This window comes from Microplitis demolitor, chromosome 10 (genome assembly GCF_026212275.2).
Source record: "Microplitis demolitor isolate Queensland-Clemson2020A chromosome 10, iyMicDemo2.1a, whole genome shotgun sequence".
NCBI lineage: Eukaryota > Metazoa > Arthropoda > Insecta > Hymenoptera > Braconidae > Microplitis > Microplitis demolitor.
In genome coordinates, this window is record NC_068554.1 from 17,179,086 (window position 1) to 17,198,133 (window position 19,048).

At 31.2% G+C, this 19,048-nt stretch overlaps 1 protein-coding gene and 1 long non-coding RNA gene across 2 annotated transcripts in view; one reads left to right on the top strand and one right to left on the bottom strand.

Annotated features, from left to right (window-relative positions):
• The window catches only part of LOC128668735 (uncharacterized), a 50,069-nt gene that overhangs the window by 22,128 nt on the left and 8,893 nt on the right, over positions 1-19,048 (top strand). The gene's annotated exons all lie outside the window — the stretch shown is intronic.
• LOC103572929 (uncharacterized) lies at positions 2,875-17,633 on the bottom strand. The gene is made up of 11 exons (XM_008551741.2): positions 17,474-17,633; positions 8,615-8,675; positions 8,257-8,529; positions 6,850-7,455; positions 6,282-6,392; positions 6,047-6,222; positions 5,059-5,332; positions 4,889-4,970; positions 4,471-4,615; positions 4,213-4,402; positions 2,875-3,403 (listed from the first exon to the last, which is right to left on the bottom strand). Exons 2-11 carry the CDS (start codon positions 8,673-8,675, stop codon positions 3,252-3,254), a joined length of 2,070 nt encoding a protein of 689 aa, XP_008549963.1. The 5' UTR covers positions 17,474-17,633; the 3' UTR covers positions 2,875-3,251.

Here is a 19,048-nt window from a genome sequence, read left to right on the forward strand (position 1 = left end):
TAGGTTTTTGTTGGAGTGACTTCAGAACTGTCGAGGATCAAAAGTTGCGCTCGAGATTATGAAATTGGAAAAAATATTTTTTTTTTTATGAGGAATTTTTAGGGGGTTTTCAGATGGGGTTCTGGGAAGTTATGGGAGGTCTCAGTGTGGGTTACAGATGGAAATTTTTTATTATTTTCTCTGTAAAGAATTTTAGAATTTTCGTGAGAAGTTTTTATGTTAATATTTCCTTATAAAATAACTCAGGAAAAATACATAAAAATTTTCGCACACAGATTACTTTGAATTTTCATTATTTTTTTTTTGGAAATATATAATTTTTCTGTAAGGCAAATTTTTTTGCTCAAAATAACCCATTTTATGTTGAAGCTCATGAAATTCCCCATAAGAATGCTCCATCACTTTGATATTATTCGCTCGTTATTCACGAAATAAAATTTCTCAATTTTCTATTTTTCCCTTAGAATGTCTCATAAAAATTCAAAATTACATATGAAATTTTTTTCTCCCTCAAAATTATTCATTTCACCTTAAATCCATAAAATTGCAACTGTCTTGAAATTTCCCCACTAATTTTCTCCTACAAAAATTTTTCTTTAAAAATTCCCCACAAAAAATTTTGTTTTTAAAAGTACTCATTGTATCTCAAAGTCTACAAAATTACCCCATATTTATAAAAATTTCTTCATTTCGTTTCTTTTAAGAAGAAAATTTTTCTTTCAAAATTCCTCATAAAAATTCAAAATTCTCCACAAATTTTTTTCTTCTTAAAAGTACTCATTGTACCCCAAAATCTATAAAATTACCCCATATTTTATAAAATTTCTGCACTTCGTTCCCTGTGAAAAATTTTTCTTCAAAAATTCCTCATAGAAAATTCAAAATTCCCCATGGAATTATTTTTTTTTTCTTAAAAGTACTCATTGTACCCCAAAATCTATAAAATTACCCCATATTTTATCAAATTTCTGCACTTTGTTCCTTATGAAAAATTTATGTTTTCAAAATTCCCCATAAAAATTCGAAATTCCCCATAAAAATTTTTTTTCTCAAAAAGACTCATTGTACCTCAAAATCCACATAATTTCCCACCAAATCACCCCATGGTCTCAAAAATTTTTCCACCTCTAAAATATTAATTTTCTTAACCCCGGCCACTATTTGACCTTAAAATTTCGTAAAAAATAACCATTTTACCTCAAAAAAAAATTTATTTATCAAATAACCTTCTGCACAAAAACATTCTAAGCTTCGTTGCTTATATTTAGAGCCCTCTATTTGAAAATAATGGCGTGCAAACGGTTAAATTTATTTAAAACCCTGGCCAAGTGCCAGGACTCAGTGCCAGCATTTTAAACCTTCTCACTCTTTCCCCCTAAAATAAAAACGCGAGACCATCTCACAAATTTTTTTTACATCAAAAAATTGATAATGAACAATCACTGACAAATCTCATGATAATACGTAATAATAATAATAACCACAATTAAAATAAATATTTACTCACCTTCTATCTTATCGCTGACGCGATTTTATTGTTTTTTTTTCATTTTATTTTCCTTAAATTATTTTTTTCCTCAAACTGTTATTCATCAGTTACCACCTCCGAGTATCTATTGACATGTAAAACACATTAAGTTATTTTAATTAACTGTTTTATAAATTTAATTGACTGAAAAAACTTTTTAAGTTTTTAGAGGAAATAAAAAAATTCCGCGAATTCGCGAGTTAAAATTTTTTTTTCACGTTTTTCTTTGGGGTTAGGGTTTTATTTTGTTACTGGACTATTGTAGGGGTGGTATCGATTATTATTAACATGGAATATAGTATAGAAAGGAATCGATACGCGGTTATAAGTCGAGCACGAGGAAGTTGGAAATTTAAAATTCGAGTATTAAATGGGAAAGTTGTGAATTTTTTTTTAAACACCCATTTATGAGCTTGCTATTAAAGATAGAGAAAAAAAGTTAAGATACAATTTGCAGGAAATTTTGTCAGGTACAAAAAAGGTCCTTTAAGTTAAAGGGCTAGTGTTGATATTTTTGGAGTTATAGTCATTTTTTATTCAGGTGTTCGAAGAAAAGGGGGCATGAGGTTACGGATTTTAGTTTATTGGTTGTAACTCGAAAAATATGAGGTTTATAGTCATAGTACTAAAGACCTTTTTTGTAAGGAATTAAATTCTCTACAAAAAATATCCTGAGGTTCGAAGGCCAAAACTCAATACTCTCCGACTTTTTACGGTTTGAAATTAATTTAGAATAAAATAAGAAAATAAATCGATTTCGATTCAGGGAATCGATTGTAAGTCAAAAAGGACTGAAATTAGGACTTAAGGTCAAATGATCTTTTTTATAGAGAATTCAATTTTCTACAAAAAAGGTCCTAAGGTCCGAAGGCCGAAACTCAATACTTTTCGAGTTTTTAAGGTTTGAAATTAATTTAGAATAAAATTAGAAAATAAATCGATTTTGATTTAAGGAATCGATTGTAACTCAAAAAGGACTGAAATTAGGACTTAAGGTCAAAGGACCTTTTTTGTAGGGATTTAAATTTTCAATAAAAAACCTTAATAACTTTTATTTCTAAAATCAATTCTTTATTTTAAAAAATTAAATTAATGAAAATCTAGAAAATTTCCTGAAAAAAAAAATCCGGAAAATAAAAAAAAATTGCAGACTACAATTACCACCATTTTATTGCTTAAAAATGTATCATTGCATCATAATTGTAATTAATTATAGTCTTAATTAATAATAAATTGCTTACATCAAATTCAATTAAAAAAAAAAATGAATTGTCTGAAAAATTTTTTTTTGAAAGAAATAATTTTCTTTTATTTTCAAAAAAAAATCTTTTAAACTCTTGTGAAAATCTTAATTACTATAAGTCTATTTTAATAAAAAAATTAGTTAGTAAAGCATGATAATGATTATTTTAAATAATAATTATTATAATTATTAATTAATTAATTAATTAAAAATTAAAAGTTAAATTGGACGCTAGTCTTGATACAGGTTACAATTAAAAATAAAAAAATATTTAATTAATTTCGATGAATGATTTTTTTTTCTTGAAAAAAAAAAAAAAATCATTAAAATCAATTAAAAGGTCATTGCAACCCAATCAGAAGTAGCGGCTCAGTCATTAGTTATTTATTGATTTTGTTTAAGGTGAGTTGGGGGGAGGAAGGAGAAGGGGTGGGGGATTTTAAGGTCAAAAAAATCGGGCAGGTGAACTGGGATGGGGACCTAGTGCATCATTTTACGAGGCGACAGCCACTTTTTCATGTAGTAGCAGAAAACTGTTGAGATGTAAAGTAGGACGAGTAGGGCACAGGCCACTCCTAGTGCTAGGACCGACGTTTTTGTTGGGCATGGCTCTACAATGGTCACTGTTTTATCTGAAACAGAGTTAAAATAAAATTATTTAAATAAATTTTTGGAAGTCTAAATATTCAAGGTCACAAGTTAATTTACTTGACCTTAAAAATAATTACCGACTTTAAAATGATTTTTTTAATTTTAGTTAATTATTATTGACCGACTGACATTACGTTGACCGTGAAAGGTTAATCAGAACACTAATTGGCCTTCAAAATTAACATTTAACCTTGACAAGTATAACTTTGACCTCAATATAGTTTTTTTGCACAAAAAATGTATAATTGACCCGTTGACCTTTAAAATTAATTTTGAATATGACGGTCCTTAAAATTTGATAGTTGACCTTAATTGACGTACTCTGACTTTCAACAAAGTTTTGTGTACTTTAATTTTTATTACTTCATTAAAAAAATTATGTGACCTTCCGGGGCCTTATTTGACCTTTAAAACTATTACTAGGCCTCAACAAATGTTACATTGACCTTAACTTAATCCTTTGATTAAGAAATTTTGATTGCCTTTTTCATATGCGGAATTTAATTTTGACCTTAATGGCCCTTTAAATATTAATTTAACCTTTACAGTCATATCCTGATTTCAAACTAAATTTTCTGAGCCTTAATTTGTACTTTTTGATTAAAAAAAACTGTGTAACCTTTAAGACCTTATTTGACCTTCAAAAAGTACGACCTTAATAACATAAATGTTTTAGGACCTAGTTATATTCATTCGGCCTTAAAAAATTGTTTTAAGCATCAAGGTCTTCAATTGATCTTTAAGGTCCTCAATTGACCTTAAAAATTTTTTTAAACAAAAAAATACACACCAGCTTCATTAAAATCGATACTAGCGTCGCTCCTCAAAAATTCCGACTGTTTCTCATCACCAAAATCAAGGACCAAAATTTCTTGGGACAGTGTCATGTCCTCAGTCTTTTCCTCTGTTGAATTATCGACACTTCTCCTCTTCCTCTTGCCCCAGGACTCCAGAGACTCGTGGTCCCACTCACAAATTGCCTAGAATTTACACAAATTTAAAATTTGTCCCAAATTTTAAGCTCTGAGACTTTTGGCAAGATACTCACAGGTTCACATGGCCCAAGACAGTACTTGACATTACATTGGAAAATTACTCCGTATGATTCCGTAAACCTGAAGGCTTCGTACACTGACTGCAATGCGTTACGGTCGGCAGTAAATGCTGGGAAAATCGAAGTATCCACTGGACATCTAGAAATTTTTAATTGTCTTTAGACTTCTTCGATATCTAGAAAAATTTTTTAACCGTTCGAGCCGGCATTTAAATTTCGATATATCGAAAACTATTTCTCAAATTCAGATCTTGTAAGAAAAGAAAATGTAGATGTGAGTCTAAGCTTCAAAATGAGCCTAACGAGGCCTAAAAATCTCAATAACTATCCAAGTTATAAATTTTTTAACTTAAAAAATAATTTGAATTTTTAAAATTGACTGTAATTTCGATTAATAATGTGACCATCTTACCCCTCGTCATCAATAATTTGGAAAGTGCTCTTCGAGTCCTTGGCCATAGCAACGCAGCTTCTTGCGAAAATTCCATATGGCGCTGAAAAAAGCAATGATTAGATCTCTGTTATCTCGATGGGCCTTCGAGCCATCGCTGGTCCTTCGAGCCAGCAACAAAATCAACTTACTGTCTTCAGGAATTTCAATACGGAAAATTAACTTGTCTCCAATCCTTACAGTCTCTACTTCTCTGGCTCTGGAATCCAAAATTTTTATTTTTGGCGCTGGAGCCTCGGGGGCGCTGGTGATGCTGATCATATCCGGATCCTTGATGGGCATCATCCCAAAAGTAATGTTCTTCGATGACATGTCGTATGTGCATTTCACACGGTAAATTTTGTCCGCTTTGGTCATAACTACTGAGTGATGCTGCAGGACTACAGTGTTGGAGTAGACACCGGTCTGAAATCCGTCACGCTTTATTTAAATAATTTATTTTTTCATTAATTTAGTTTTTACATCATCTCTATTAATTATACAGGGTTGCAAGTTATTTTAGTGGCAGAAAATTTGAAAATTAAAAATTATTTTCTAACTAAAAGTCCGTGTAAGTGCTCATCCAATAAATAAAAAGATATATGGGCATCAAATTTGTAGAGAGCAGTAAATTTCTGTTGAAATGAGTACCCACAACCCGAATTTATTATCAAAATTTCAAAAGCTGTATAATATGGTCATATATGGAATAAGAAAAATAAAATTTTTTAAAAAATTCTGAGTTGATGGGTGGAGCAGTAAATTTCCATTAGAATGAGTACCCACAAGCCATATTTATTTTTTACATTTTCAAAAACGTATAATCTAGTCATATAATTAGTAATGGGGGCATTATAATACTTTATGGGAAATCTGAGTTAGTATTCAGGTAGAGCGGTAAATTTCCGTTAAAATGAGTACCCACAACCCGAACTTATTTCCAAAATTTCAAAAGCCGTATAATATGGTCATATATGGAATAATGAAAAAATCAAATTTTTTCAAAATTTTGACTTGATAGTTGAGTAAAGCAGCGAATTTCCGTTGAAATAAGTACCCACAACCCGGATTTTTTTTTTCAATTTTGCAACCCTGGTAAGGCAGTAAATATCGTACTCAGGAACTTGCAAAGAGACTTACGACACTCTGAGTATTACAATCCTGGCCTGACATGGTTAGATCCAACCGAAAGAGGTCGCTGTTCGCGACATCGATGTTACAGGTTTCTGACCGACCTAAGGCATAAATTCTGCCATTGAAGGGTTTGTTCGTGCGCACTTGCACGGCTATTTTCGTGTCCTTGCAATCCACAGAAACTGTAAAGTTACATTTTTTTAAGTGAATTATCAAAATTAATTATTTAATTAACAATTACCATCATAACAAGTGCCGGTCTTGTCACAGTTAGCATCGGATCCATTTCTCAACAAATGGGCAGTTGGATCCTCAGTGGGATCGATATAAAGCGGCAAATCTGGTGTTCCTTCTAAAAAATGTAAATACCATAAGAAACACTTATAAGGCATCTATTTTTCTCAATTATGCCTTTACTAGGCATCATTTTTAATTAATTTTGCCTATGCTAGCTTTTTGACCTTTTTATCTAACCCTGACCTGACAATTAAGTTTTTACACCCTTATTAGGCAATAAAATAACGTAATTTTCAATTCTTATTAGGCAAAAGAATTTTTTTTATATTTTTATTTGTAGGGTCTTGAATTAATTTTTTTAAAGGCATTTAATTAAAATTTTTTTGCCTTTTATAGCACTGGCTTTAATTTGTTCCTGGATAGGCAATAATTTGAACTTTAATCGGCGCAAAATATAATTAATTAATTCGCAGGCCTTTAACTTTATTAATCTGTCCTTTAACAGACATTTCATTAAATCAAACCCTTACTAGGCATTAAATTGCCTCCTGAATAGGCAAAAAAAAACTTACTCTCGCAGACATTTTCGTAGTAAGTCCCAATGCGCTCGCCATTATCAATAAGAGGGCGCTCGTAATTTAAATAAGTCGAAGGCCCATCCGGGAGTGTCCAATGATCGAGATGGAAAAGCTGGCAGTTGTTGCTGTCTCCCGTCGGAGGTCCGCGATATAGGAACGACCTACAGAGAAAACTGACCTCGTTCTCGCAAGCCAATTTACATGAGGCCTCAGTAGGGACTGCGAGGTCCTTGTCGACGTAATACTGCAGCCCGACGTACTGAGCGATCTTGTCATCTGCGACGCCTATTCTGGGCAGCTGGTAAATTTTAGGCGTCTTGCAGGCATCTTTGGGCTTCAGACACAAATTCTCGAAGTAATCCACCCCTTGGGCATCGACGAACTGCACGTACTGTCCGCTAGAGCGTCTGTCTGCGTCACTCAAGTAGCACTGGAGCGACATGTAGTTGTACTCGACAGATCGGCACGTGAATCGACGCTCGCTCAAACATGACGCCAAACATGCGTCCTTTGAAGACGAGTAAATAATTGCGTTGTCCAGCCCACGGATCATCTTGTTCGGCACTCGTTCGAATGACCACAAGCGTCGGCAGACATTTTCTAAAAGTTTTTAAAAATTCGGGTTTATTATTTTTCTATAACTCGAAATCTACTTGACGGAATTTAAACTCATGGGTGGGTTTCGGATCGTAAATTTACTGATCTATCACATAGGCATTGAATTATTACCAGAAAAAATGATTATTGTAAAGTAAAATGGGTTTATATGAAAATTCGGTGAATCGGTGATTAGTTCTCTATAACTCGGGATCTGGTAAAAGAAAAATAAAGTCATTGGTGGGTTTGAAAACGTAAATTTACTGCTCTATGACATAGGAAGTAGTAGAATAAGGTAAAAATATTTCAGGGTAAAATGGACAGTTGTAATTTTAAGAAATAGAGGCATAGAAATGAAAAATGAATAGGCTGAGGTTGTTAAACATTTGAGTGTAAAAAAAAAAAGGTTTTTCTGGGTAGTAATTTAAATCTTTTTGGTGTATTGATAGAAATCTCAGAAGACACCTTCATAACAATAGACAACTGGTACCTGCAGGTACCGGAGCTGGTGGGATCTTAGAAACTTTTGAAGCAGGTAGACCCCACGTGGGCTTAGAGGCGTTAAGTGCGTCTCTACTCAAATTATTTTTAAACAGGTTGTGACAACTTTACTGGTACCGATTTCTGTTCAATGACTTGTACTTTTTTTTTTATAACTCAGTTTTAAAAAAAACCTAGCCGTTATTTCTAAACTTAAACCATTGAATTTCATACCTAGGCATAGAAAGAATTTTCTTAACCGGTCCTATTTTTTTTCAAAGAACGCTAAAAAAATTTTTAAAAATATTATGGCGCCAAAATTACCTGATCGTAATTGAAGCTTAGTCATGTAATATTTATTGACGGCACGTTGGGGCTGTGCGTCGGGATTTGTCGCTGATGTTTCGTTGTGTAGCTCACACATCGTATTTTGAATTGGCGCCAACGGATTTACGACAAATGAAAAAGCAACTGCTTGGCAATCGACGCGGTTCCTACATCGCTCTTGGCATTCATACAGTGATAAATTACGTGCCGTGTAAAATGTTGTCCCACGGTAGTCGTAATTCGTCAATTTTTCAAACGTCGTCTTGACGGCTAAAATTTAAAAAAAAAATTAAAATTCTTTTCCTAAAATTTTATATTTATAATTTTTTTTAGCTGGATTTTCAGCTTTTCTTACCTGGGCCAGCTATGGCTGAACTTATAAGTGCTAGAAATAAGATCGGGGTCAATCGGTCCATCTAGAATATAAAAAAAAAAAATTTTTTTAAATTTTAATACGAAATTCGTTAATTTTTCCTGTTTTTTCTAAACTTCGGATTCGATATCTCGAAAACTATATGTCTGAGACCCATTAAACAAAATCAAAAATTTTAGCTACTAGTCCACCCTTGAAAAAGAGACCAACTTCATTCCTTAATCTCCATTATCGTAGAAGTTATAAATTTTTAAAACTCAAATTTCAATTTTTTTCCCAGTAATTTACTACCCAAATTTACTCCCATCTTTGCAAACCCATATCTCGACTTCTACTTATCCAAAATACATCTTATGGGTGGTTTTCAAATCGAGAAGAGTCTGAGCTTTAATTTGAGCTCAAAAACGCTCAAAAATATTCGTTAGTTTCAAAGTTATGAATTTTTAAAAATACTACCACCAAAATGTTGCAAAACTAATGATCGTAACTCAATCATCTGAAATAAAAATTGTTTTATTGCACCCCTCTATCTAAATTTCTCCGAACTTAAAAAAAATTACTATGACAAAAATGCCAACGTTACCAACCGTCCCCCCACCAAACGCCTTCTTTACCTTCTCCGAGCCCGCGGCCTTTCTTACCGTACCCCGATGATTCCTACCGATAAAATAGTGCCCACTTTACCCATTTCCCAGCACAGGCAGCTCACAAAGAATGTGAATTACGAAAAAAAAAAAAAAAAGATTATAAACGCACCTTTGATACAAAAAATATCTAAAGGACTATAATTAAATAGTATTTATATATATATATATTTTTTTTTTCATCTAAACTCACAAGCAATTACGGTACCGTTTTTCAGCCCATCATCTTCCGGATCTACAAGATCTAACGGTTAGTTTTATTAAAGACCGATATTCACATGCAAACTATTTTATATAATCCCTGCACTCGTCGACTTCTATCCGATAAATTTTATATATGTATAATTTCTTATTGGAATTTAAATCGAGTCAAGCATCAGGTTGACTGATCATAAATCTCAGTAATTAATGATTCCTTACTCGTTTATAAAGCTCAGATAGGAAAATAGTCTAGTCTATAATGTCTGTAATGGTGGCTAAGAGAACTCTATTTGAGTTCAACGACCCGAGCCCTTGAATCCACAGGAAGAGAACTCACTCATGCAAATACAACATTCTTGAGACATTTTTTTACTTAACTGCCTTGTCATTTCCTTGTTTTAAATTCTTTTTTTTTTTAGCTTTAACTTTAGAACTAAACAATTAACGAGTTTTAGACTTTTTACATTGCGATAACTCGAGTTGTAATTAGAGAAAAATTACTTCTCAGAAGGGTTTTAAAATGGAAATTTGATGATTTTGCTGGTAAAAATATGATAAGAATAGATAAAAATTTATTTTACGTTTTAATGTCATCCTAAAGTATTTTTAGTCGAAGATTGAAATTTCGGAAATTTTTTGAAAATTGTTTTTTGGGATTTTTTCTACTTTCACCAAGTCCGATTGGTTTTTTAGTATAAGGGCTTATAGAGGGATGTATGACGAGTAGAATGAGCCCTCAAATGAGCCTCTAAGGTAATTAGAACGCTAGTTATGCCAATTTATAGGAAAAATCTAAAATGATCTAGAAAACCGATAATCAAAATTTAAATTATCGTAAAATAAATTCGTGGGAGTGTTTCGGAATGGAAATCTGATGGATTTGCTGGTGAATTTATTATAAGAATGATAAAAAATTTATTTCACCTTCTAAAGTGGTCTCAGAGTATTTTTAATCAATTATCGAAATTGCAAAAATTGTTTTTTAAGATTTTTTCTACTTTTGTCAAGTTCGTTTGGTACATTGGTTTGAGGACTTATAGAATGATGTATTAGCTGTAAAATGATCCCTCAATTGAGTCTCTAGAGTAATTAGAACGCTAGTTATGCCAATTTATAGGAAAAATCTAAAATGATCTAGAAAATCGATAATCAAAATTTAAATTATCGTATTATAAATTCACGGGAGGTCTTTAAACTGGAAATTTACTTTTTTTTTTAATGGTAATTTATAAAATTGTCTAAAAAAATTTTTACTGCCTTGAAAAACCGTTTTAAAGGTAAGCCGGCGCCACTTGAGCCCGCGGAGCATTTCGATATTTAATAAGCGGGTTCTCTAATTGGAATTTTTGGTACCGGAAGTCATAAAGGCGTCTAGGTTATAATATAAGCATTCGGTCCTTACTCTAGACATATAAGACCTGATATAATGAAAAAAGTAAAAAACATACTAAAAAATTTTTAAAATTATTTGAAGGCAGTGATTAATTTTTTTGAACAAAAAAATTAAGTGTTACGTGGCACTTTCACCATAAGGTATCTGTTAGGTTACATGGGGGTACAGTGACTTGATATTTTCAAGGCCAAGAGGTAAGTGGCCTGATAGAGTGCAGGTACGTTGATTGCACTTGGAAATCTATATATATAACTTGTGCTCCTACCATCTCTACCTTCACCTCCAGTAGAAACTATTTTCTTTAGCCTTCGTACAGGTAATATAACATAACATAATACCTTTTACATAATAAAAATGGAAAATAGCCGCATTTATTATTATTCTGACTTAAGAATTATTACAACAATTTTCCGAGTTATGCACGTGAACGTATTGTTATGCGAAATAATGACTCAGCTTTTATATTTACATATTTTATATATTTTTATACATATTTTTAACCTATGGTGTGAAATTAAACGACATAAAAAAAAATCATTCCAAGGTCATTGATATCCTTGTCTATATAGATGGATATCTCGAAAACTATTGATCGAAATTTGAACCAACAAAAATAAAAATTGTAGCCAAAAGTCTAAACTTTGAAACGAGACCAATCGGGACTTTAAATTTTAATAAGCTTTCAAATTATGAATTTTCAAAAATTAAAAATTCGAATTTTGAAAATTTTACTCAGCTGGCCCAACTTAGACAACTAATATCTCAGAAGTAATTGATCCTAGAAAAAAATATTTGTTACAAAATTGATAGCCAAAAGTCTAAACTTTAATTTGAGTCTAATCTCGTTTTTTAGTTTGAACTAGTTTCTGAGTTATGAATTTTTAATTATCTAAAACCTGATGAACTATGAAGTAGGTCGTAATATTAATTTACAATTCAGTTTAAATTCACTCTCGTCGTCCTAACGGTTTCCAAGTGACCTAAAATCTCCTTGTGACAAAATTCTCAAGCTTAAAAACACCCATGCTAAAAAATCATAGCCCATATACAACAATTTAACAATAGAACCAAAATTTAACGGTTACAGTAATTTTGTTTTTATTTTATGGAGTATAAATGCCAGTCATTATGTGTCTGTTACACCACACGGTAACAATAGGGATCGTAAAAAAATACGTGAGAAGAATGTGAGCGCGTTACACGTTCGGATGAAGAAGGAATGACTTTTTTATTACATTAGTAATTTTTTAGTTTAAATATATATATTTTTTAATGTTATCTCGTTTATCTAATTCCGTATCCAGAGCAAGATTTTGTAACGCAAGAATAACTCCAAGTATTATACGAGCAGAGAACGCTCAGAAGAGAAAGATTCCAGTTTGTGGACCGCGCAACGGTAACTGGGTATTGCGTTCCAACACCGTTACACTTATGACCAGATACCTTTTATAAAATAGTCCACATTTTATTGCTAAAATGATAAATAATTTCAGTTATCTTTATTTTTTTTAAAATAAATTGTTAGGACGCTGTAATCAAATTGATATACAACTCGTTGTAATCGTGATACTTAAACTAGTCCAATGGAATTTTTATTCGCTACCAAAGACCTTTCGATTTAGGGCATTGAATATTTGGAATCCGCCATTTTTACGATCCTCTGACGGAAGGGTTCCTAAAACCGAAATTTTCAATTTTTATTTCAAACCCCCATAACTTTGAAAATAAATTTTTAGGATTAATAAGACCAATGCTATCGGAAAGATTAGAATATTGGCTATCAATTAGTGCCCCAATTTTATTTTTTGCGACCCTTGAAAGCCACGACACTGAGGATCAAAGGCAACACTACTTTTTTTTCGAAAATCCGTTCGGACTCGGCCGCTAATTATCAACCGGCAATAAACAAAATTGAGCCTACAGTTTTTGGTGTCTAGTTTTAGTCCCTGTTAATCGATATTTCGATAATCGATTCCCTGGTTCCAAAATCGTGTGCCAAAAAAAAACGTCAAAATCCGAAATCGAAATTTTGACTAAAAACCACCATAACTTGAAAAAAAAATTTTTTTAACATTTAAGACCTGCGGCAATTGAAAGATTAGCTCTTTTCCTACAATTTACACCCCCTACTTTTTATTTTCCGACCCCGAGATCACGAAATACATGAGGTAAAAAATTTAGCCTCATTTTTCAGTCAAACTGCGATAACTCAGCCGCAAATCGAGATATCGATTCCGTTCAGAATTCATTTTGAAGCTTTTAAAACGTAGCTTAAGGTGACATAAGTCCCATAAGCGTGTTACCATTACACGAAGAACGACTAGTGAGGCAAAATGGGACATCAAGTTAGATGTTGGAAATGATGAAAAAAATAATTTGCGGGTAGGCATTATCATTACTATTGTTATTGTTATTATTATTATACATAGTGTTTTTCTGCGTAACGGTGTCATATACAAGCGTATATAACTCTTTTCTCGTTTAAACCGGAACCCACACTACGACCGTAGTTTAACCACTAAACCGTTCGTTTTGTCCCGGCTGAAATAGCAAATCATCATCTCACATAAACTTTATTATTATTAAATACCGTAAAACGGAATACCTTAGCAATTTTTTTTATTTTTCCTTATGCACATCATTTACTTATAAATATTTTAATAATATTTAATTATGAATTCGTCATAAATTATCGATAATTTGTAATTCAAATTAACTATAACGGGTACATTATTTATATATTTTTTTTCGATTGTAAAAAAAAAATAACAGACGGTAACTACTTCCGCATTTCAATTACCCGTCTATTTACAGACTTTTATCTAAATTATGGAGTATTGACTTTTTAAATTTTTAATTTTCGAACAGGTGGTGATAAGTAAAAATGGGTTTGTGTGCATTGTAAATATTACTTTTGGTGATTTCGAGAGCATACATCAACTTGATTTTTTTATTTGAACAAGTCGAGATACAGATTTATATAAATGGTCAATTTTCGGATGCAAATTTAGGAAGGATGACTTTGAAACTTCGTAACATGGAAGTTTAATGAGATTAAGGCTCTTTCTTGGTCTTATTTTTGAGATTAGACCTTCTACTACAATTTTTGTTTATGTATGATTAAGTTTCGATCAATAGTTTCAGAGATATCGATCTATATAGAAATCCATTAAAAAAAAATTTGTGCGGGAAATTTTGAGTTTCAAACTTTGAAAATTCATAACTATGAAACTTTTGAGAATTTGGACTTGTTGTTGGTCTCATTTTGAAGCTTAGCCCTTCCTCTACAATTTTTAATCATGTATGTTCAAACTTCGATCAATAGTTTCTGAGATATCAATCTATATAGATTATGGTGACCCGAAAAAACCGACTATTTTTTTTTTTCGAGTCTCTTATGAAAATTTGTTGGCTTATGATGTTTTAAGAAGCCTCTCCAAAAATTGACGATAAAAAATTTTCAAGAGGTCGCTCACGAATTTTTAAAATATCAAAAATTATTTAAATTCGGATTTATCCGTCGGAATTTTTTCTTTGGTCGCAGCAATAGATTATATTTGTAAAATCATGTCCATGCTGAAAATTTAAGCCCAAAATTTAAATATTTAAATGGCGCTCAAGAATTTTGAATATTAACTGATAATATGTAACTCATAGTTTGAATTAGTTTTTGGATTTTTTTATAATTCAATTATTGTCATTTCACTAAAATATAACTTGCATAACCAAAAATATACAGAACAGGCTTAAACAATAAAATTTGGTACGTTTTGAATAAGCGACAAAACCTAAAAATTCAATTAAAAAATAAAAAAGTATGTAAATAATTTATTATTTCTGTTTCTCTGTTATATTTTCATTCACTGTGATGCAAATTGATGGTGAAAAAATCGAGAAGCTTTATTATCAATATTCAGGGTCGCTCGAAAACGTTCAAAAGACAGCATTCGGAAACATTCAAAATTCTTGAGCGAGGTTTAAATATTTAAATTTTGAGCTTAAATTTTCAGCGTAGTCATGATTTCACAAATATAAACTATTGCTGCCATAAAAAAAAAATTTGAAATAAAAAATTCAAATTTCGATCGTTTTTGATATTTTAAAAATTCGTGAGCGACCTCTTGAAAATTTTTTATCGTCGATTTTTGGAGAGGCTTCTTAAAACATCTTAAACCAACAAATTTTCATAAGAGACTCGAAAAAAAAATAGTCGGTTTTTTTGGTCCACCCTAATAGATCCATATAAAGGCACTTTTTTGCAATTCAATTTTTGAACCCGGGAGCGAAACTTCAAAACTTCATAGAATAACCGCAAGCTTCAAAAAATTCAAAGCATTCCATGGGCAAAATTTTCAAAATTCCATGTCTTTTCCTGAAAATTCTAGTTTTCCATACAAACATTCCTCAGTTACATAAAGTTCCCACCCTAAACTCGTTACGATTTTCACTTTTGTCAATAAAAATCCTCCAACAGCCAAGAAACCAGTTTCCAAAATTTCTCTACCCGCGTACTCGCTTGACTTCATACGGGCATGCATTAAAATTACAAAATCCCTCACTTTCATTACCCATAAGCCATTTATTATCCATTAACCGTCCATCTAATCACCCATTTTATAACCTGAGCCATAAAAAGTATTCCAGGCATCTAGATAATCTTTAAAACTTCCTGCGTTTAAAAATTACCATGTGAAAATTCACATAAAAATCCCCACTGTCGTCATTATTAGTTTTATCGTGGGACATTTCAATTAAATGCCCACATATATGTTACTCAATATACATGTATGTGAACTTAAATAAACGGAAGTGTGTGTGAGTAAATTTGTTGAGAAAATAAATAAACTATAGAACATAAGCGAGAATCGAGAAGTTCTCGGTCAGGGTCTTGAGTCTATAGTTTTAACACTGTGTAATCTAATAGGGGGGGGGTAATGAGGGGTGATGAGAAGTCAAGAAGTAATACGAGGGTTTTATATAAAAATATTGGAGGGGAGGGGGGTAGAAGAGTAGATTGAGAGAATGGTGCAGGTAAAGAAACTAAGGAAGGAGGAGAGAAGAAGAAATAGGGGGGGAGCGAAGGGCAAGGGAGGGGGAGGGAGAGAAGGGGTCAATGGCCAAACGGCGCCTAAGATCCTTTTGCGCAACCTGATACTTTAAGGCAGGTCGGGCTGTTTTATATACTTTGTATATAATATATGTATATATGTATGTATGTGGTTACGTGTGAGGTTTAATTAAAAGTTGTTGTTTGGTCGGTGGGCGGGTAATTAGTAGGTATGCGATCAGATATGACTTAAATTGTTTTGGAGGGAAATTCAAATGAGACTCACACCCAGAGTAATTTTAAATTTTTCAAGGAATTAAAATTTTTTTTTTTTTTATAGATTTTTATGCAACAGAAATTTTTCAAATTTGGTATTTTCAAAATTTTTAGATCAGTTTTTTTTTTCATAATACTTGATGTAAATTAATTTTTGTTTTTCATAAAAAATTTTTTTAAAGACGACAGTGGTTTTGACTTAATTTTTTAAAAATTCAGCAATTTTTTTAAAAATGTGAATAAAATCATTTTTTACAAAATTTAATATTTACTTACGATAAAAAAATTTCAAAAAATAGAAATAATTTATAAAATCAGGAATTTCCTCAAAATTAAAAAAAAAATCTAATAAAAATTTCAAAAAATCGGACCCAATGTCTAAAATCAGAAAATTTTTGAAAGATTTGAAAATGGATTATCACTTACTATTTTTCAAAAACTCAGCAATTTTTCTAAAAATTTGAAATTTTCATTAATCAAAATTTGAATAAAATCAAAAATTTTTTAATAAAAAATTTTGCGCAAAATTTAATATTTACTTACAAAAAAAATTTCTAAAATCAGAAATAATTTCTAAAATCAGGAATTTTCTAAAAATTTAAAAATATCCAATTAAAATTTCAAAAAATCAGAAAATTTATAAAATCACCAATTTCCCACATTCTAATATTTTTTTTTCGATTACAATTTCTAAAAAATCAGGAGTAATTTTTCAAATCAGCATTTTTTCACAAAATTTAATATTTTCTCTCAAAAAATTTCTAAAAAATTTAATAATTAAAAAATCGGAAATTTTCTTAAAATTTAAAAACTTTAATAAAAATCACAAAAAGATCAGCAATAATTTATCAATCATCAATTTCTATAAAAATCCCATCACAATTCCCCCCCCCCCTTTTTCCCATAAAATCATGAGCGTGAATGTAGCAGCCATTAAACAAATTTAAAATTACAAATAAATAAAATAAGTAAATAAAAAAAAAAAAAATATTTACGAAAAATGGACTTATTAATTTCAAAATTTTCTAAAAGCCCATTTTTTAAAAATTTGATTTTTAAAATTATTTACCATATTTATTAATAATTTAAAATTCGTCTGTCTGCTGCATTCGCACCCATAAAAATCAGCAATTAATTTCGCGCCACCAAAAATATTTTTGGCCAAAACTCGGTCTCAAACAAAGCAGCCAGCAATAAATGAAATTTTTTAAAAAATCATACATGATATATATTTATATATAAATGGTAAAAAAAATCACAGCTTAATAGATCACACATACCTTGGGCACGCAATAAAACCACTTAACGCACAATTAAAACTAATATTTATAAGTATTATCACACCGAGTGAACCGACTTGGGTCACAAAAACAGAATATTTATAATAAAAAACTAAAGTACTGGGGATGTTGACCTCCTCCGTGGACGGCAGTCGGTACAGCTCTGTCTAGATGCGGTGATTGTGGGTTCAATTTATAAACCAAGGTGTCTCACTTGGCAGGAGGTGTTTTAACCCAAAGAGTAATAGGGATTCGTTGATTCTTATGGAATATCCACCAGTCATTGGACGGCCAACATAGCGGTACTTGTTTATTATTTCTCTCTTTCCCTCTTTCTTACTTACGGACTAAATTTTAATCCCGAGCCTTCTTCTTCTTCTTCTTCTACTTCTTCTTCTGCTGCCTCTAGTTCCTTTACGTGTATTGCAGTCTCCTCAGTTCTTACTCAGACTATTTTTACCTGTCATTTATTCAATAATTTATTTCTCAGTACTTTTGGTCGGGGGTAATTAGTAATTATATAACAAAATAACGACAAAGTTCATTTTAAGTTTAACTTAAAAAATTTGTAACTTTTGAACTAATTAAAATTAAGGTCCGTTTTTGGTCTCATTTTAAAGCTTAGACCTTCTACTAAAAATTTTGTTTGTCGTTTAGCAGGTTCCGATCGATAGTTTCCAAGATATCGACTTATATAGATTGAAACTCATAAAAAGAGGATTTTTACGGGAAAATTTTGAGTTTTAAACTTTGAAGATTCATAACTTTGAAACTTATGAGAATTTTGACTCGTTCTTGGTCTCATTTTGAAGCTTAATCCTTCTGCTATAAATTTTGTTTAAAACATTTTTTTCTAGGATCGATAGGTTCCAAGATATCGATCCATATAGATAGAAATTCATAAAAAGAGGATTTTTACGGGAAAATTTTGAGTTTTAAACTTTGAAAATTCATAACTTTGAAACTTATGAGAATTTTGACTTGTTCTTGGTCTCATTTTGAAGCTTAATCTTTTGACTATAATTTTTGTCTAAAACATTTTTTTCTAAGATCAATATTTTCAAAAATTTTAATTGTTAAAAATAAATAATTTATTCGTAAAATTACGAAATTATAAAAATTTCAATTTTTTAATTTTCAAAAATCAATAACTCGAAAAATTATCAAAATTAAGCCTGGTTTTTCGTCTCATTTGTAAGCTCAGCTCTCCCGCTACGATTTCTACAGTTTAGTTATCGAAATTGAACCATTAACTTTCGAGATATCGAATTTCAAAGCCGCGCCAAAAAATTAATTTTTCAAATTTCGCGGTTTTTTTTCCCGCGTGTCATATTATGATTAAAAAAATAAAAAATGATTATAAGTAATGAGTTATGAGTATTTTACGATGTACAGAGGCAGAAGTAGAGGCAGAGGTTTAAATAAAGTATGATGGAAATAAGTAAAGAGTGAATATGATGCAATTTGTGTAAATACCGTGACGCTACCGTGATGATTCGCAGTAATAAGGGAGAAATAGATAGTTATCAGTATATATATACATGTATAGATATATATAAATATACATAAAACGCG

What these genes read in the sequence shown, in the direction of transcription:
- LOC103572929 (XM_008551741.2), bottom strand. Translation starts at nt 8,675, where the DNA reads ATGGACCGATTGACCCCGATCTTATTTCTAGCACTTATAAGTTCAGCC. An exon ending in GACCGGCACTTGTTATGATG is followed by an intron (nt 6,223 to 6,281) that starts GTAATTGTTAAT and finishes GTAACTTTACAG; the next exon opens with TTTCTGTGGATTGCAAGGAC. An exon ending in GTCTTGGGCCATGTGAACCT is followed by an intron (nt 4,403 to 4,470) that starts GTGAGTATCTTG and finishes TGTAAATTCTAG; the next exon opens with GCAATTTGTGAGTGGGACCA.